This window comes from Atheta coriaria, unplaced genomic scaffold (assembly GCF_025399875.1).
Source record: "Atheta coriaria isolate IRGN ID8LTWV9N9 unplaced genomic scaffold, Caltech_Dcor_3.1 hic_scaffold_9_pilon, whole genome shotgun sequence".
Classification (NCBI taxonomy): Eukaryota; Metazoa; Arthropoda; class Insecta; order Coleoptera; family Staphylinidae; genus Dalotia; species Dalotia coriaria.
The window spans coordinates 6,202,677-6,221,971 of NW_027045451.1; the positions used below are offsets into that span (position 1 = coordinate 6,202,677).

Below are 19,295 nucleotides of genomic sequence, written 5' to 3' on the forward strand. Positions count from 1 at the left end.
GGTTAGTTAACGAAGTTTGTTCACGCTAATTGAATAATTAATTACGTAATTAGCCAGCAAACTGTAATTTGTAATTTGCGAGCATTAAAACTTCAAATTGCTTGCGTAAGTTTTATTTAAACCAATATTTAACTATGATTATTTTTTATTCATTAACGACATATTGATGGATTGTATTTTTCAGCATCATTCGTCATGGTTGTTATTTATTTATTTTTTAGTGGTAGCCAATTTCACACGCCAATTTCATCGTTTTTGTTTGATTTAATTTAATTATCTGTGATAACTATTAGCCGACGCCGAATGCAGAACGGTCGGTCATTCGTTCGTTTTGAATTTGTTTGTGACACTTTTGTGGAAACCTGCAAAATTGTGTAAACTGAAATGTGTGAACGCGACGAAATCGAATTGAACGAATGTTTCATAGCTTAATCCGACCAGCAGGCGGATAAAATATAAAATATATTTAATAATGTATAATATAAACTGTCGCAAATTGAAATAACGTATGCAACCACTCGACCATCTGATATGGCACACATCCAAAAACGCGCACGAACTGGAATTGAACGCGAGCGCAAAATTTATTGAAATTGCCACGTTTAATCTAATTTATCATTTATTCGCTTATACAGTACACACGCACATATATATTCACAACATTCGCAATTTCGAGCCGCTCAAGAGGCGTGGAATAATGTGCCGGATGGTATAAAAACGTCGATTATATAAATTAAAATATGAATTTAATGATATTGCTTTTTACTTCAAATTTTTCACTTTGTAAAAAAATTGTATCTAATTGAAAGTTGGTACCAAATTGTTGATATTGTTTGCCCGCGTTGCGAATTTCTGAAAAAGCAATCCTAAAATTGTCAAAAATTGCATTTTCCAGCACGCGGCAAACATTGCAACTCGGAAACGTGAAATCGCATCGTTTAAACTTTTATTCGATCGGTGATGGCGTTGTGACTTTTTTACTGTTGTCGTCGTCATTGCCGGATTGAGTTTGCAATCGGATGCATTGCCAAATGACAAAAGTTAATTTACCCTTTTATTACACCAGTACAATGTTAAAAACACGAGTTTTTCACGTTTTAAACCAATACACCACTCAAATCACAAATGTTTTTATTCCTATCCTATGGTTAAGATAAAAAGGAAGCAGTACTAAACCTACTCTGAATTTATGATCATCGTAACGCATAATCGTAAACGAGTCATCTTCTTTTGTTGCTCGGATGCACATTTCGATTTCGGCGTGTTTGTGTGTTTCGTTTTTTGGATTCGCAACAAATCGAAAAAGGGCGTCGGCCATTAGTGTGCGCGATGATAAACAACTTAACGAGAGAACAAGAGACGCGAGTTCATGGACACCAACAAAGGCCCTAGTGTGGACAAAAGCGCAACTCGCAAATCGTCAGCCAACGGCGTAAAAATCGTCCTGCGAACAATGGAAAATGGTCCGCTTGGAAAATTCGCCGCTTACGAGCGCGAGCCGCGTTCGATCGAATGCAATTGAATTGATGCGAGCGATAGCGTCGACGGTGCCAATGAGCCGGCCGGCCGGATAGCCAATGAGCCGGAGATACTCGTACGAGCTGATAACTTTGTCGAGTCATGATATTAGCTATAAACACCAGTCGGAAACAGAAACTCGCACAAGAGTAATTAAAGATAAAAACAGAAATGAAAGTTGAGAATAATATAAACCAGAAAATGTTTCTTACTTTTAAGAGAAACTCCAACAAAAATTGTATATAAATTTCCCTGAAGTATTACCAAATTTGAGGAAATTATAAGTAATCAACGAATTCATGTTACTTAACCTTATTTTATGAATATTTAGTACATGTAGTGTCACACGGTGGCAAATAGTAAAAGCTTCAATTCCTTGTTGCTTGTGTTAGAGATTTCATTATAAAATAATGAACTTTTTTAGGCTACCTAGAAACTGGAAATAAATCAAATACATTAGGAGGCTTGAGATGTTTTCAAATTTTCAAAAATATTTTAATATTTTTCCGTTCTCTGGTTTGGCAGCCCTGCCATCAAGTTATATCCACAAGTGCATTATTTTCGTATATTTATTTATTTCCACAGCACGATTGCCTAGAAACTATTTTTTGCGAATCGATTAGCGACAATACTCATAAAAAAGAAAAACCTGTAGTATTGATAATACCCAAATTTAATTACTTGTTGTGCTAATTAAAACACGTTCTAGACACATATAAACGTGTTATTTCCATTATTCAATTAGTATTTTTTTAATATTCATAATAATACGTATAATGATTTTAATATTTTCCTTCCTTCCTTAGTTTTGGTGTTACATATTTGGTGTAAAACCATTGAGAAACTGTGTTATTGGAATCGGATCAATGTGCCGCAAGATAATATCACAACAATTTGCTGGAACATGTTTACAACTTTTTTTGGTTTTCGTTCATACGCTGAATCGTGGCGTGACAGCTACAATAAATATAAACATAATAGGTTTTGTATTTATAATTTATCCGTTGCTATAATTTTTAAGTTTCAGTTTATTATAATTTAAATTTCGTTATAGATATTACGGTGATTATCAAATGTTTTCACCCGTTTTATTCTTAAAGGATGCACAACTTATTAAAAGTATTATGATCAAAAATTTTAATTGCTTTATGGATCGACGAAGTTTTGTAAACTCCGAAGTGGATCCCATCTTTTCAAAGAGTTTATTTGCATTACCAGGTTTGAGAAATTTATAAAATACTTTATAAAATGTGAAATGCGTTCACGCATGGCCTCGCGTCACAGAATATTTAATGATAAGAGACTCGTATTCTCCGTTGAAAATTTATGGCAAATAAGAGCATCATAGCACCATCTCTGATCAAGTTATATTACTATTATAAGAGATACTATTATAAGATACATTACTTTGTACAGTAATAAGTTTTATAACTGCTTCTAAATATTAGGTTTTGATCATTTTAGGTAACGATTGGCGATGCATGCGTGTATCTCTTTCCCCAGCTTACACAGGAGCTAAAATGCGAGAAATGTTTGAATTAATCAACACCGCCGCAATTAATTATGTTAATTATTACAAAACCATACTAGAAACCAAAGAAATTCAATCAATAGAAATCGAATCTAAAGACTCTTTCATGAGGTTTGCAAATGATGTAATTGCAACATGTGCATTAGGCATCGAATGTGATTCATTACAAAATCCCACTAACGAAATGTACAAAATGGCATTAGCTTCGCGCCCCGTTGGATTTGTAAGGACTTTGAAGTTTTTGATAGCACTGAATATACCAAAACTATCAAAAGTAATTCTTATAGTATTTATAATTACAAACTTTCAATATATTTTGATTTTAGTACATTAATGCTGACTTTTTCTCAAAGAACGTACGCAGTTTCTTTATCAACTTAGTCAAAACAACTGTTCAAAAGCGAGAAGAAAATAATATTCATCGATCAGATATGATCGATTTGTTAATTGAAGCTAGAAATAAAAATTCAAATTTAAATTGGACTTATGAAACAATGACAGCTCAAGTGATGGTGTTTTTTATGGCTGGTTTTGATACAATTTCCACAGCACTCAGCTTTTGTTGCTATGAACTAGCATTAAATCCAGTAATTCAGGAAAAACTACATCAAGAAATTTTAAATACGTTATACAGCAATAACAACAAATTAAACTATGATATTATAAAGCGTATGACATATTTAGATATGGTAATATCAGGTAGGTGCAATATATTTAAGTAAATTTATGTTTTAGAAATAGTAAATTCAATAAAATAAAATTTTCAGAATCACTGAGAAAATGGCCGCCTGCTCTCTTAGTAGGACGGTGTTGCACTCAAGCGCATAAAATTCCACCTCTCAGAGATAACGAAGTTGAAGTACTCTTGAATGCAGGTGACAAAGTGCTCATATCAGTGTTTGGAATCCATCGAGATGATCAAATCTATCCGGATCCAGATTGTTTTGACCCTGAAAGATTCACCGAGGTGAACAAAAAGTCAAGAAATCCTTATTGTTACTTACCGTTTGGCTTGGGGCCGAGAAATTGCGTTGCTGCAAGATTTGCACTCATGGAAATGAAAACAATGTTAGTTCAATTATTAATTAATTTTGAGATTGTAACAACTGATAAAACACAGATTCCACTAAAAATTGGTAAAGCCCACATGAGTCTATCATCAGAAAAATGTATTTGGTTAGGTTTAAAGGCAAGAAAAACCGAAAATCGTTAAATTTTAATTTTTAATTTTAAAATAAGACGAGGTTATGCTTTAGATACTATTATTTGATTTAAATAACACCGTATTATCCGAATGTGCTAATACTTACTTATTACTGTTAGATCAGTAACAACAATAGTGATTAAAATGTAAAGAACTATTAATACGCGCTTGTATCACGTTTGTGATCTTGACCTTGCTTTCCCACATTTACTCATATCAATTCAAACCACTCGGAAACGCTTTCAAAAACAATTGCTTGTTGATCTGTAAAGTAATATGATAATTTAAAAATTAATCAATTATCAGCTGGTTTGCGCGTGAAGTGGACGTGCATTTTGTATTAGTGTTTGTGATTCCGACAGATGATCCCGTCATCTCAGTTCAATCCAACTTTTAAGATAACACTCGTTTATTAATGAAAGTAAACATTGCAAATACGCTTCATTCTCGCAGTAACTACGCTACAAATTGTAACAAGTTGTAAAGTGCATTTTGATTCGTTAAAAAATCAATGCAGTGATTAAAAATTTTAAAAAAATGTTGCTGATTATTGGAATAACTGCTGCATTAGCTGCTTTGGTTTATTTTTACGTGAAGAAGAACTTTAGTTATTGGTCTGATAAAAATGTGCCTCAATCAGATGTTTGGACTTGTGTCGTTGACATCCAGAAAACATTATTTAGTTCGTTGAATTTCTTTGACTTTTGGAAACAGTTTCATTTAAGAACCAAAAATTATAGGTAAGTTTAAACCAGGAGTTATTCAAAAACTATAAAATGATTACAATTGTTATTGTGGTGATAGATTTTTTGGTGGATATCAATTTGGAACACCAATATTATTTCTACAAGATCAAGAGCTAATCAAAACAATGTTAGTCAAAGATTTTGATCATTTTCCCAATCATAGAGATTTTGTAGAACCTAGTGCTGATCCAATTTGGTACAGGGGCTTATTTGCACTTAAAGGTAAAAATTTAAATAAATTATTGCGTCCCCTCATTAAAATTAATTTTTGATTTTGTTTAAGGTGAAAAATGGCGTGCAATGCGTGCTACCCTCAGCCCATCCTTCACCGGTTCCAAAATGAGAGCAATGTTTACTCTCATTGATAAAGCAGCAAAAGACTATGTTGATTATTATAAAACAGGACCATCTCAATTTTCTCTGGAGTTCAAAGATTCATTTACTCGTCTTTCTAACGACATTATTGCCACCTGTGCGTTTGGCATCCAAGTAAACTCTTTAAAAGACCCGAATAATGAATTTTATTTAGCTGCAAAGGAAGCGACTAATTTCGGAGGAGTTCTGAATGCAATCAAGTTTATGTTGAGTGCTTCTTGTACCACTTTTAAGAAAGTAAGTTATTTTAAAACCAATAGTTAATTCTACATTAATATTATTCAAAATATTAACTGTTTCAGATGCTAAAACTACCCATTTTTACCGAAAACACTCGAAAATTCTTTAGTAACATCATTAAAAACACATTAAAACTTCGTGAAGAACAGCACATCATTCGACCGGACATGATACATCTCCTAATGGAAGCCAAGAAAGGTCTTTTGAAACACGAGGATGAAAATGAATCAAATCACAAAGATACCTTTTCCATGATGGAACCATCCCAAATTGATAGCAATGAAAAAATACGCTTGAGTGACCTCGATGAACTTGACATTATTGCACAGGCCATGCTGTTTGTTTCTGGTGGTTTTGAATCAATTGCTACTACTTTGAGCTTGCTCGCGTATGAAATAGCTGTTAATCCTCACGTTCAAGACAGATTACGAGCAGAAATCAAAGAAACCCTTGAGAAAAACAACAACGAACTTAGTTATAATGCTATTTTGGGTATGCAATACATGGACATGGTAGTTTCAGAATCTTTGAGAAAATGGCCCACAAACATTATGGTTGATCGAGTGTGTTCTAAAACTTATGAAATTCCACATAGTGTTGATGACTATAACGAACCAAAATTAACTTTAAATCCTGGTGATATTGTTATGGTCAACGTATATGGCATGCATCGAGATCCTTCTATATATCCAGACCCAGAAAAGTTTGATCCAGAAAGATTCAATAATGAAAACAAACATAAGATTACTCCTTACAATTATATGCCGTTTGGGGTTGGTCCAAGGCATTGTATTGCCATCAGGTTTGCGCTTATGGAAATTAAGACAATTTTAGCTCATTTGCTACTTAATTATGAATTATATCCTATTGAAAAAACACACATTCCTATGAAATTAGAGAAAAGTTTTCTATTTATGGCAAAGGGTGGATATTGGTTAGGATTAAAACGACTTAAGCAGTAGATTTAAGCTTGTTAATAAATTAATAAAATAAAATTTGTGATTATAATGAAATCGACATGATTTCTCTAATCTTTACTTTCTAAAAATATATTTTATGTAAATAAAAGTTTATCATGCAAATATACAGCTTTCCTACAAAACTTTTCAACATTAATTAATAATTATTTCATGTTTGTATTCATTTGTGAAGATAAATATGTTTAATTCTATATATAGATAACAACTAATAAATAACTATTCAGAGTGTGGAATAATTACATGTAATCTGTAGTTATTACCGCTGTGTCATTCTCGAGTTTCTATGCGCAAGTCATACTAATTTAATACATTTATTATTGAAACCTTCGCCATTATTTAAACAGTACTAGTTAGTGCATCAATGCGTGCTGACTGAACAATCAACGTTCAAAATGTTGTTATTATTATTTGGCATCGCAGTATCAATTTACATTTACAGTTATATAAAAGGTTTTGATTTTTGGAACAGTAAAGGTGTAAAACAAGCGCCAATATGGACATCTATCAAAGAAAACTTTCAAACGACCGTAAAATCTTTAAGTTTTATGAATTTACATTTAAGAAATTACAAAAGAGACACTAAAACAAGGTAATTTTTAAAACTATTTGAAATATTGTTAGGGTTTTAATAATTTGACATTTCTAGTCGATTTATTGGATTTTATCAATTTGGACGACCCATGTTAATGATAAGGGACCCAGAACTACTCAAACAAATCGCAGTCAAGGACAGGGAAAAATTTATCAATCGTCAGAATTTTATCTTGCCTGGCAGCGATCCATTCTGGGACTCCAACCTTTTTGCTTTATCTGATGAAAAATGGCGTATAATGCGGTCAACTCTTAGCCCGGCTTTTACTACAAACAAAATGAAGGCAATGTTTGTGCTTATGGATGAAAGCGCAAGAGATTTTGCAACGTATTTTGTAAATAATAATCAACAGAAAAGCACGCATCAAATGAAAGATACTTTCAGACGTTTTGCAACAGATGTCATTGCAAATTGCGCATTTGGTCACAAATGTAACTCGTTGTTGGAGAAAAACAATCCATTTTATACCAATGGAGTTGCCATTTCAAATTTTAGCGGTTTCTGGAGAAGTATTGAGATTGCATTAGGACTTATTCACAAAAATATTGCAAAAGCACTTAACGTAACAGCTTTCAAGCCCAAAACAAGTGCGTTTTTCTTGGATATCATTAAAGGACAGTTGAAGATTCGACAAGAAAAAAACATCGTCAGACCCGACATGTTAAATCTATTACTGGAAGCAAGAAAAGGTCAGTTGAAGCATGAAGGACCTGAGCAAGACGCAGGTTTTGCTACTGTACAGGAATCTGATTATGGTAAAGGAAAGCAAGTGAAAATGGATTTTACTGATGTTGAAATCACTGCACAAGTTATGTTCTTCTTTGTTGCTGGTTTTGATACGATTTCAAGTTCTTTGTCATTTATTTCTTATGAGATGGCGCTGCATCAAGAAATTCAACAGAGACTAAGAGAAGAAATCGATGAGACACTTGAAAAATGCAATGGACACTTAACTTACGACGCTCTTATAGGAATGAAATACATGGACATGGTCATATCAGAATCGTTAAGAAAATGGCCACCCGCACTTTTCACGGACCGCTTACCTACTGGAACGTACAAGATTCAAAAATCTCCTGATTTTCCAGATGAACCTGATGAATTGGTGTTAAATGAAACATCATCGGTATCAATCCCAATATATCCGATTCATAATGATCCAGAATTCTATCCGCATCCAGAAGTGTTTGATCCAGAACGTTTTAATGATGATAACAAGAAGAATATTAAACCATATACTTATTTGCCGTTTGGACTTGGCCCAAGAAGTTGTATTGGATCTAGATTTGCCCTTATGGAACTCAAGGTTTTGTTTTTCCATCTTTTGCAGCAGTTTGAAATTGTTCCAGATGTTAAAACACAGATTCCTGTTCAGATTAGTAAGGGACTATTCAATTTAGATTCAGTGGATGGTATTTGGTTAAGTTTCAAAAAAAGGCAATAAATGAACCACATCATGTGCATTTGCTAATATTATTGATAATATGAAGAAAATCTTGTAATTTTCAACATAAAATTTATTATAATATCAAATATCTAGCTTGGTTTTATTTGTCTCATATAATCTATATTTGAAATTATGATTATTAAAATTAAATAAACTCCTAATAATGATAATATTTAAAAATACCCTTTATTCAATTTTAACTCTCGTTTGATTTCATCATCATTCGAAATTCAACGTATTGTAAACTAACCGATCCTACGAAAAAATCAAAACAATTGTTGAAAACAAACAACTCGGCTGCACGTGACGCATGGTCGTCAATAAACATATCAAACATTGTATGAAGCATAAAATCGCAGCATCGAATTTAATGCAAATAAGTGCATGCTAGTGCCATCTATGTTCATATCGAAGACATAATGTTAAGTTAACGTAAACAAATAACTCTCTGATAAGACCGCTTTATAAAAACACGATTTAATTCATGCGATGCGTAAACTGGCACGTAACGCAAAATCGAATAATGCACCGTGATTCAAGCTGTGCAAATGAATGCAAATAATTGCTTTATCTACTGATATTTAATATGTTTTATTTCAGTATAAAAATAAATATGAATAAATATGCTGACTTTTTCCCAAAGAATGTTCGCAGTTTTTTATCAACGTAGTCAAAATAACAGTTCAAGAACGAGCAGAAAGTAGGTAATATTCAGCGACCAAATATGTAGGATCTAGATATAAAGGTTCAAATTAAAATTGGTCAATGACGGCACAAGTGATGGTGTTTTTTTATGACTGGTTTTGATACAATTTCATCCTAATACAGGATTATTGCAATGAACTAGCATTAAAACCAGTAATACAGGAAAAACTAAATCAAGAAATTGTAAATACAAAAACAGCAATAACAACACATTAAAGAACAATATAATAAAACGTATGACATAGTTAGATATGATAATATCAGGTAGATACAACATACTTATGTGAATTTATGCTTTAAATAGTTAATTCAATATTTTCCAAATCACTGAAAACCTCAAGCACATAAAATTCCGTCTCTCAGATATAAACAAATTTAAGTACCTCTACAGTAAAATGCAAGTGACAAAGCGCTCATATCATTGTATGGAATATATCAAAATCATCAAATTTATATGGATCCTGATTGTTTTCACTCAGAAAAAAAAAACAACAAAAATCATGAAAAATTGCATCGCATTGTTAAATCATCTATTGTTTAATTTTGAGATTGCAGCTAATGATAAAACAAGAATTCCTCTAAAAATTAGCAAAACCCAAGTGTGCCTATCACCAGTAATTAATATTTTTAATTATTGCTTTATTATCTTCTACATATTTTAAGCGGATCTAGCATGGGAAACAACAATAATGAAAGAACTAGTAATACGCGCTTGTATCACATTTGTGATCATGACCTTGCTTTTCCTCAGTTACTCATATCAATTCAAACCACTCGCAAACGCTTACAAACAATTGGTTGATCTGTTCAGTAATATGATAATTTGCAAATTAATCAATTATCAGCTGTATTGCGCATGAAGCGGACGCATATTTGGGTTAATGTTTTCGATTCCGAGAGATGCTCCCGCCATCTCAGTTCAAGCCGACTTTTAAGATAACACTCGTTTATTAATGAAAACAAACATTGCTAATACACTTCATTCTCGCAGTAACTACGTTACAAACTGTAACAAGTTGTAAAGCACATTTTTATTACTTTAAAGATCAATGCAGTGATTAGAAATAAGAAAAATGTGGGTGTTTATTGGAATTATTGCTGCATTAGCAGCTCTGGTTTATTTCTACGTGAAGAAGATTTTTAGTTTTTGGTCAAAGAGAAATGTGCCGCAATCAGATGTTTGGACTTGTGTCGTTGACATCCAGAAAACAGTATTTAGTTCGATGAATTTCTTTGATTTTTGGGAACAGTTTCACACAAGAACCAAAAATTATAGGTAAGCTTACAGAAGTATTCTAATTTTATAAAATGATTACAATTATTATTGTGGTGATAGATTTTTCGGGGGATATCAATTTACAACACCAGCATTATTTCTACGAGATCCAGAACTGATCAAAACAATGTTAGTCAAAGATTTCGAACATTTTCCCAATCATAGAGATTTCGCTGAACCTGACGCTGATCCAATTTGGTGCCGGGGCTTATTTGCTCTTAAAGGTAAAAATTTAAATAAACTATTGCATCCTCGCAATGAAATTATTTTTTAAATTTTGTTTAAGGTGAAAAATGGCGTGCAATGCGTGCTACCCTCAGCCCATCCTTCACCGGTTCCAAAATGAAAGCAATGTTTACTCTAATTGACAAAGCAGCAAAAGACTATGTTGATTTTTATAAAGCAGGACCATCGCAATTTACCATGGAATGCAAAGATTCATTTACCCGTCTTTCCAACGACATTATCGCTACTTGTGCTTTTGGTATCCAAGTAAACTCGTTAAAGGACCCCAACAATGAAATTTATTTAGCTGCTAAGTCAGCTTTTAATTTTGGCGGAGTTCTAATCATTCTTAAGTTTATGTTGAGCGAATCTTGTACTTTTTTTAAAAAGGTAAGTTGTTTGAAATCCTATATCTATTATACTCATACATATTATAATTCGGAATATAAACTATTTCAGATGCTAAAGCAGCCAATTTTTTCGGAAAACACAAGAAAAGTATTTAGTAATGTCATTACCGACACATTAAAACTACGTGAAGAACAGAACATTATTCGACCTGACATGATACATCTCTTAATGGAAGCCAGGAAAGGTCTTTTGAAACACGAAGACGAAAATGAATCAACGCCCAATGACACATTTTCCATGTTGGAACCTTCACAAATTGATCGCAATGAAAAATTACGCCTGACTGAACTCACTGACCTTGACATCATTGCACAAGCCATGCTTTTTGTTGCTGGTGGTTTTGAAACAGTTGCCACTACTTTGAGCTTACTCGCGTATGAACTAGCTGTCAATGTACACGTTCAAAATAGATTACGAGAAGAAATTAAGGAATGCTTTGAAAAACACAATAATCAATTTAATTATAACGCCATTCTGGGCATGCAATACATGGACATGGTAGTCTCCGAATCTTTGCGAAAATGGCCGACTAATAATATGATTGATAGGGTTTGTGCTAAAACCTATGAAATTCCTCATAATGTTGAAGATTACAACGAACCAAAAGTAACTTTACATCCTGGTAATGTTGTAATACTCAACGTATACGGCATGCATCGAGATCCTTCTATATATCCAGAACCAGAAAAGTTTGATCCAGAAAGATTCAATAATGAGAACAAACATAAGATTACTCCTTATAATTATATGCCGTTTGGAGTTGGTCCAAGACATTGTATTGCCATCAAGTTTGCTCTGATGGAAATGAAGACAATTTTGGCTCATTTACTGCTTAATTATGAATTGTATCCCGTTGAAAAAACACACATTCCTATGAAATTAGAGAAAAGTTCTATATTTATGGCAAAGGGTGGCTATTGGTTAGGATTAAAACGAGTTGAGTACTAGATTTAAGATAGTTAATAAATAAAGCACATAAAATTTGTTGTTAAATCAAAATTGACATGTCTTCTGACGTTGTAAAAACCAGCTATCTTTTCTGATATACTTTCTAAAAATAAATGTTATGTAAATAAAAGTGTATCATACAAATACGAGTATAAAGCTTTCTTACAAAACATTTCATGAATAATTAATAATTACTTAATGTTTGTATTCATTTGTGAAGATAAATATGTTTGGTTCTATAGATACCATTTTAAAAATAATTTGTCAGCTCATTGAATAGTAGCATGTAATCTGTAGTTAATACCGCTGTGTCATTCACCAGTATTTTTATAGTTTCTATGTACAAGCCTTAGAAAATTAAAAGAACACTGATTATGGCAACGAATATAATATGAATTTGCTAAATTTATTGATATTATAAAGTTAAATAAGTAATTAACAACAATCTAATATTTACATTTTGCAACAATTTTTTTCAGTTGTAGCTATAGCTGCGCGTCTAACCGAATCAATAATTGAAATTAAAATTATTAGGATTAAATGAATTCCCAATAACGGTAATATTTATAAATCCATATTTAATTTTAACGCAACGTTTGGTTTCGCACAGGCATGCATTTAAGATTCAACGCAATGGAAACTTACCGATTCTACAAAAAAATCAAAACTATTGTTGAAAACAAGTCTGCTGCACGTAGCTCATGGACACAGGCGAGTACTCACTACCACAAACAAATAACTACCTCACTGATACAAAATAAGGCGTAAAATCGCCGCGTCGAATTTTACGTAAATAAGTGCATGCTAGTGCCATCTCTGTTCATATTGAAGACATACAATTAAGTTAACGTAAACAAACAACTCTCTGATAAGACCGTCTTATAAAAAGACGATTTAATTTACACGGTGCGTAACTCGCACATAATTCTCAAAATCAAATAATGCGATGCAATTCATTATCAATAATATTCTTCTAATATTCTTCGACTAAATTATTTTGCAAATTTCTCATTTCTTTACACACTAGAAATATATAAGTTTCTATGCAAAAATTCTTTATTTTAAGTGCGGTTTGTCACAAACCTAAGTGTAGGTACACAGAATAACATCGCAATCAATTAAATGATCTAGAAATAATATAAAATTGAATTTATAATAGATAGTGAAATAAGTGACCCAAAAATAGAATCAATTTATACAGCTTTAAAGTTCGTAGGGGTGACCGGGGTTGGTTGTGACAGGGGTACGTTGTTACAGCGGCTACTGTAGCCAAACCGATAATGCTATAGTGACGTTACAAAGAAATAAAGGGTGGTGCCACTATCGGCCAGCATACCGTGTGAGCCAGTGGCGCTGGCATTCTTGTAAGAGAAACCCGGGTAAGCAGCCGCCAAAAACGCAGGTTTGTTACTTTTTTATTTTTTAGTTATTTTGGTCTGCAACTTGTTATTGAGAAAAACAGATATATATATATTGTGGGATATATTCTAAAACTCTTTCTGTTAGCAATGCGTTTAATTTTTTAGCTTAAAAAATAGTTGAATTTCACTGTTTGATTTAAAGAGGTTAATTTTGGTGTTGGGGCTAAAAGTGACATTTTCTCGGGGCATGTTGTGACAAATCACAAATATATAGAGAGCTATAAGTTTCTAATTTTTTTTGAAAAGCAGAGAAACTAAAAAAATTGTATGTCTAAGGTTTAATTTAAAGAAAACTATACTTTTATTTAATTTCTATTTTCTATTAATAAGACAGCAATACCTAAAAAAACCATACTTATGAGTTTTGTTTAAAATAAACTAATAATTCTATTTAAAATTAAAAAGTAGGTACTTTATTATATTATTTTGACGATTAAACTTTTTTTATGATCCATTATAAACAATATTATTTAATTTTTGTTGAAGTTAAAACTAACTGTTGTTAATAAAAAGTCTGAGATTAAATTTTTTTTTGGTAACAACTTACCCCTTATAGTGTAACAACCAGCTCCTAGTTTGGGGTAAGAAGTGACATGACACTTTTTCTAGAATTCATCAATTTATTTAATTAATTGTGGGCGGTTTAATTAAATTATTATCAAATTTGAATTATGAGTAATTACTGAATAAAACAAGCCAATATTTATTTGAAACAACCATATAAACCAAGAGTTAATTCACTTTAAAAAAAAAATGTTACAACCAACCCCGGTCTCCCCTACTCGTGAAAGTAAATTACGAGTACTTTGTTTAAGTTTTATTTTTTTACAGTTTGCAACGCGCATGTCAAGTTAAGTTCAACATATCAATTAGTAATGAGTATTATTATACTCATTGAATCAGTGTCGTTTTTTGCCTTGAACGGAGTAGAGTTATCATTAAAAATGTTGTTAATTTTAATAATCATTGCGGCTGCTATCGGCTTATATAGTTATGTAAGTTGTTTTAAATTTTGGAGGAATAAAGGCGTAAAACAAGCTCCAACATGGACATCTATCAAGGAAAACTTTCAAACAACTATAAAACGTTTGAGTTTCATGGATTTACATTTAAGAAATTATAGGAGGGATTCTAAATTAAGGTACAAATTAAAGTTTGATTATAAATAATTTCACAATATTGGTTAAGTATATAAAATTTATATTATATAAATCTTAGTCGATACATTGGACTTTATCAATTCGGACGACCCACGTTAATGATTAGAGACCCAGAATTGCTCAAACAAATTGCAGTCAAGGACAGAGAAAAGTTTTTAAATCGTGAAACATTAGTACGTCCTGGAAATGATCCTTTCTGGGATTTTAATCTTTTTGCTTTATCTGGTGAAAAATGGCGTATTATGCGATCTACACTCAGTCCGGCTTTTACAAGCAACAAAATGAAAGCAATGTTTGTGCTTATGGACGAAACCGCACGAGATTTTACTAACTATTTTGCTAAAGATGCAGCTAAACAAGGAACATATCAAATGAAAGATACTTATAGACGATTTGCAACAGATGTCATTGCCAACTGTGCTTTTGGTCACAAGTGTAACTCGTTGTTTGAAAAAGATAATCCCTTCTACATGCAAGGAATTGCCATATCCAATTTTAGCAGTTTATGGAGAAGTATTAAAGTTGCCCTTACACTATCTCATAAAAAGATAGCCAAATTTTTGAATATAAAAACGTTTGATCCGAAAGCTAGTGAATTTTTCTTAAACATCATAAGAGGGCAGTTAAAAATCAGACAAGAAAAAAATATTGTCCGTCCGGATATGTTACATCTTTTGATGGAGGCAAGAAATGGTCAATTGAAACATGAAGAAACCGAACAAACTGCTGGTTTTGCTATGGTACAAGAATCTGAGTTTGGAAAAGGAAAACAAGTAAAAATGGGTTTTACAGATGTTGAAATTACTGCACAAGCTATGTTCTTCTTTGTTGGAGGTTTTGATACTATTTCTGGTTCACTAGCATTCATTTCCTATGAATTGGCGTTACATCAAGAAATTCAGCAAAGATTAAGAGAAGAAATCGATGACACGTTAAGAGAATGCAATGGACAACTAACTTATGATGCTCTTATGGGCATGAAGTATATGGACATGGTCATTACGGAGGCATTGAGAAAATGGCCACCTGCACTCTTTACAGATCGTTTACCAAGTGGTAAATACGTAATCAACAAATCACCTGATCATCCTGATGAGCTAGATGAACTTGTGATTGATGAACATGCTTCGGTTTTAATTCCAATTTATCCAATTCAAAATGATCCAGAACACTATCCCCATCCAGAAAAGTTTGATCCAGAACGTTTCAATGATGATAACAAGAAGAATATTAAACCATATACTTATTTGCCATTTGGACTTGGTCCAAGGAACTGTATTGGGTCTAGGTTTGCACTTATGGAACTTAAGGTTTTGTTTTTCCATCTTTTGCATCAGTTTGTACTTGTTCCGAATGTTAAAACACAGATTCCGGTACAGATTAGCAAGGGTTTGTTCAATTTAGATTCTACAGATGGCATTTGGTTAAAAATTCAAAAACGAGAATAACAAATACGTTAAATATAATCAAAATTGCAGTTTCTATTAATCTAAAATAAATATTACTTTTGAATTTAAAAATGAGATAAAAATGCAAAATTTAATCTTAAATGTAAAATGGTTAACTGTAGATAATGACGTAAATAAACTTACTTGTATCAACAACTCATAACAAGTGTTTTCATAATACTTAAAATTTCAACGTTATCATTATTGCGAAATAACGTAATGGAGCACATTGATTAGTAAATCATTTCATGAGTGTTAAATATTATTTGTATTGAGCTAGTATTGCAGTATAGCAATAATTCAAAATGTTGTTATTTTTATTTTTACTTGCGGTGGGGATTTCTTTGTATAGATATGTCAAAAACTTTCAATTTTGGAACAATAAAGGTGTAAAACAAGCGCCAATGTGGACATCCCTAAAAGAAAACTTCAAAACAACTACAAAATCTTTAAGTTTTATGGATTTACATCTCCGAAACTACAAGCGAGACACAAAATCAAGGTAAGATGAAAAATATTTACAAACATGTCAAGTAATGGAAAGTTTTTAGTCGTTACATTGGCTTTTATCAATTTGGTCGCCCAATACTAATGATAAGAGATCCCGAACTACTTAAACAACTGGCTGTAAAAGATAGAGAACAATTTATTAACCGTCAGACTTTTATTATTGCTGGTAACGATCCATTTTGGGACTCAAACCTTGTGGCTTTATCACCAGACAAATGGAAAATAATGCGATCAACTCTTAGCCCTGCATTTACAGGAAACAAAATGAAAGCAATGTTTGTTCTTATTGATGAAAACGCTAAAGATTTTACTAAATATTTTGCTAGCAACTCTCTTAAACAGAATACTTATCAAATGAAAGATACTTACAGACGTTTTGCAACGGATGTTATTGCCAACTGTGCGTTTGGTCATAAATGCAATTCTTTTATAGACCGAGAAAATGCTTTTTATATGAATGGAGTTGCCATTACTAATTTTAGTAGTTTTTGGAGAAGTATTAAAATTGCATTAGCATTAATACATAAAAGTATTGGTAAATATCTAAAAATCAAAGCGTTTAAACCAGAAGTGAGCGACTTTTTTTACAATATTGTCAGAGGGCAATTGAAAATCAGGCAAGAGAAGAATATCGTAAGACCTGATATGTTAAATCTTTTACTAGAAGCAAGAAAAGGTCAATTACAACATGAAGGACCGGAACAAGATGATGGATTTGCTGTTGTTCAAGAATCTGATCTTGGCAAAGGGAAACAAGTTAAAATGGACTTTACTGATGTTGAAATAACTTCACAGGTTATGTTCTTCTTTATTGCTGGTTTTGAAACAGTTTCCACTGCATTATCATTCATTTCCTATGAGTTAGCTTTGCATCAAGATATCCAACAAAGGTTAAGACAGGAAATAGAAAGCACAAGGAAGAAATGCAAGGGAAACTTAACTTATGATGCTTTAATTGGCATGAAATATATGGACATGGTCATTTCTGAAGGTTTAAGAAAATGGCCGCCTGCCCTTTTACAGACCGACTACCAAGTGGGACGTATAAAATCAAAAAATCTCCTTTCTATCAGGATGAACCGGACGAATTGGTTATAAATGAGAAATCATCAATTTTAATTCCAATCTATCCGATTCATAATGATCCAAAATATTATCCAAAACCAGAAGTATTTGATCCCGAACGTTTTAATGACGATAACAAGAAGAATATTATACCATACACCTACTTGCCATTTGGACTTGGTCCACGAAGTTGCTTGGGATCAAGATTTGCACTCATGGAGATAAAAATCTTATTATTCTACCTTTTACTCCAGTTTGAAATTGTGCCGGATGTTAAAACACAGATTCCAATACAAATTGGCAAAGGTTTATTTAACTTAGACTCATCAGATGGCATTTGGTTAAGTTTTGAAAAACGAGAGTAAATCTTTTGTAAATAAAAAATAATCATGTGAATAATTTTTCATAAAGTATGCAAATATGGTGTGGAAGACACCTTGAATCTCGTGAACGAATTGATATTTTTAAAGTTTGTCACCGCCATATTAAAGCTCGGGAGTTCCTCTACAAGATGCATATCTTGTCAATCTTCTGGCATTTTTAGAAGTGCCCCATAACTCACTTTAAAAATTAACATTTTTCAAAAATATTAAAAACATGGCGCGCAAAACACCCTGTATCTCGCAAACTAATTGAATTTATAATAGTTTGTCACACCAGTTTAAAAGTTAGAAAGTCTTCCTACACAATGCATTCCTCTTCAATCATCTCACCCTTTTGGAAGTGCCCTAAAATGCCCTTTAAAAATTGGCATTTAAAAAAAAAATTGAAAACATGGTGTGCAATATACTCTGTATCTCGTGAACTAATTGGCTTTTTTGAAGTTTTTAACTTCTATATTAAACTTTAAGAGTCTCTTTACGCATTCCATATCTTTCCAATCCCGTAACCCTCCCAGAAGTGCCCTAAAAAGCACTTCAAAAATAACCATTTTTGTCACAAAGCTTTCATTATTTGGTCGAATAACAGGGTTGAACTTAGTTTTTTTTAATATTTTCGGTTAAACAACAGGGTGGAACTTTTTTGGTTAAATTATTTTCGATCGAAAGACAAAGTCGAACTTTTTTTGTTAAATTATTTTCGGTCGAAAGACAGGACCGAATTATTTTGGTTAAATTATTTTCGATCGAAAGACAGGGCCGAACTTTTTTGGTTAAATTATTTTCGGTCAAAAGACAGGGCCGAACTTTTTTGATTAAATTATTTTTGGTCGAAAGACAGGGCCAAACTTTTTTGATTAAATTATTTCATGTCGAAACATCGATGAAAAGATTTTGCCATAAAAAAGTCAAATCTTTTCTCTTTTTTATGTCTGAAATTAAAGGTAGGAATTTTCAACTTCTGTTTTCAGAGTCTAAATAAATGATTAATTTATATCAATATATACAACTAAGATTTCAAGTGATCTCTCTTGGCTTAGTCCCTATGATGAATTTAATTATTTCATTTAAAGTAGATTTATATGGTGTGAATTTAGCGTATATTTTTTTAAT

The 19,295-nt window shown here is 32.3% G+C and overlaps 5 protein-coding genes and 1 pseudogene across 5 annotated transcripts; all 6 read left to right on the forward strand.

Moving 5' to 3' along the window:
- Positions 1 to 3,079: 3,079 nt before the first annotated feature.
- Positions 3,080 to 4,262, forward strand: LOC135799886 (cytochrome P450 9e2-like). Its single transcript, XM_065313119.1, has 3 exons — positions 3,080 to 3,323; positions 3,376 to 3,748; positions 3,817 to 4,262. Exons 1-3 carry the CDS (start codon positions 3,156 to 3,158, stop codon positions 4,260 to 4,262), a joined length of 987 nt encoding a protein of 328 aa, XP_065169191.1. The 5' UTR covers positions 3,080 to 3,155.
- Positions 4,263 to 4,658: 396 nt separating this feature from the next.
- LOC135798533 (cytochrome P450 9e2-like) lies at positions 4,659 to 6,716 on the forward strand. Its single transcript, XM_065311390.1, has 4 exons — positions 4,659 to 4,993; positions 5,058 to 5,221; positions 5,283 to 5,611; positions 5,677 to 6,716. Exons 1-4 carry the CDS (start codon positions 4,791 to 4,793, stop codon positions 6,574 to 6,576), a joined length of 1,596 nt encoding a protein of 531 aa, XP_065167462.1. The 5' UTR covers positions 4,659 to 4,790; the 3' UTR covers positions 6,577 to 6,716.
- A 151-nt stretch (positions 6,717 to 6,867) lies between these two features.
- On the forward strand, positions 6,868 to 8,723 carry LOC135798534 (cytochrome P450 9e2-like). Its single transcript, XM_065311392.1, has 2 exons — positions 6,868 to 7,183; positions 7,241 to 8,723. The coding sequence occupies exons 1-2, from the start codon at positions 6,987 to 6,989 to the stop codon at positions 8,628 to 8,630; spliced, it is 1,587 nt and encodes a 528-aa protein (XP_065167464.1). The 5' UTR covers positions 6,868 to 6,986; the 3' UTR covers positions 8,631 to 8,723.
- Positions 8,724 to 10,220: 1,497 nt separating this feature from the next.
- Positions 10,221 to 12,342, forward strand: LOC135798178 (cytochrome P450 9e2-like). The gene is made up of 4 exons (XM_065310930.1): positions 10,221 to 10,614; positions 10,675 to 10,838; positions 10,901 to 11,229; positions 11,299 to 12,342. Exons 1-4 carry the CDS (start codon positions 10,412 to 10,414, stop codon positions 12,196 to 12,198), a joined length of 1,596 nt encoding a protein of 531 aa, XP_065167002.1. The 5' UTR covers positions 10,221 to 10,411; the 3' UTR covers positions 12,199 to 12,342.
- Positions 12,343 to 14,497: 2,155 nt separating this feature from the next.
- On the forward strand, positions 14,498 to 16,393 carry LOC135798177 (cytochrome P450 9e2-like). The gene is made up of 2 exons (XM_065310929.1): positions 14,498 to 14,760; positions 14,838 to 16,393. Exons 1-2 carry the CDS (start codon positions 14,564 to 14,566, stop codon positions 16,225 to 16,227), a joined length of 1,587 nt encoding a protein of 528 aa, XP_065167001.1. The 5' UTR covers positions 14,498 to 14,563; the 3' UTR covers positions 16,228 to 16,393.
- Positions 16,394 to 16,502: 109 nt separating this feature from the next.
- On the forward strand, positions 16,503 to 18,253 carry LOC135798179 (cytochrome P450 9e2-like; annotated as a pseudogene).
- The last annotated feature ends 1,042 nt before the right edge of the window (positions 18,254 to 19,295 follow it).

Excerpts from the sequence above, each read along its gene's own strand:
- LOC135799886 (XM_065313119.1), top strand. The coding sequence starts at position 3,156 with ATGAGGTTTGCAAATGATGTAATTGCAACATGTGCATTAGGCATCGAA. Across the intron at positions 3,324-3,375 it reads ATATACCAAAACTATCAAAA|TACATTAATGCTGACTTTTT; the intron begins GTAATTCTTATA and ends TTTTGATTTTAG. Across the intron at positions 3,749-3,816 it reads TTTAGATATGGTAATATCAG|AATCACTGAGAAAATGGCCG; the intron begins GTAGGTGCAATA and ends TAAAATTTTCAG.
- LOC135798533 (XM_065311390.1), top strand. The coding sequence starts at position 4,791 with ATGTTGCTGATTATTGGAATAACTGCTGCATTAGCTGCTTTGGTTTAT. Across the intron at positions 4,994-5,057 it reads TTAAGAACCAAAAATTATAG|ATTTTTTGGTGGATATCAAT; the intron begins GTAAGTTTAAAC and ends TTGTGGTGATAG. Across the intron at positions 5,222-5,282 it reads GGGCTTATTTGCACTTAAAG|GTGAAAAATGGCGTGCAATG; the intron begins GTAAAAATTTAA and ends ATTTTGTTTAAG.
- LOC135798534 (XM_065311392.1), top strand. The coding sequence starts at position 6,987 with ATGTTGTTATTATTATTTGGCATCGCAGTATCAATTTACATTTACAGT. Across the intron at positions 7,184-7,240 it reads AAAAGAGACACTAAAACAAG|TCGATTTATTGGATTTTATC; the intron begins GTAATTTTTAAA and ends TGACATTTCTAG.
- LOC135798178 (XM_065310930.1), top strand. The coding sequence starts at position 10,412 with ATGTGGGTGTTTATTGGAATTATTGCTGCATTAGCAGCTCTGGTTTAT. Across the intron at positions 10,615-10,674 it reads ACAAGAACCAAAAATTATAG|ATTTTTCGGGGGATATCAAT; the intron begins GTAAGCTTACAG and ends TTGTGGTGATAG. Across the intron at positions 11,230-11,298 it reads CTTGTACTTTTTTTAAAAAG|ATGCTAAAGCAGCCAATTTT; the intron begins GTAAGTTGTTTG and ends AAACTATTTCAG.
- LOC135798177 (XM_065310929.1), top strand. The coding sequence starts at position 14,564 with ATGTTGTTAATTTTAATAATCATTGCGGCTGCTATCGGCTTATATAGT. Across the intron at positions 14,761-14,837 it reads AGGAGGGATTCTAAATTAAG|TCGATACATTGGACTTTATC; the intron begins GTACAAATTAAA and ends TATAAATCTTAG.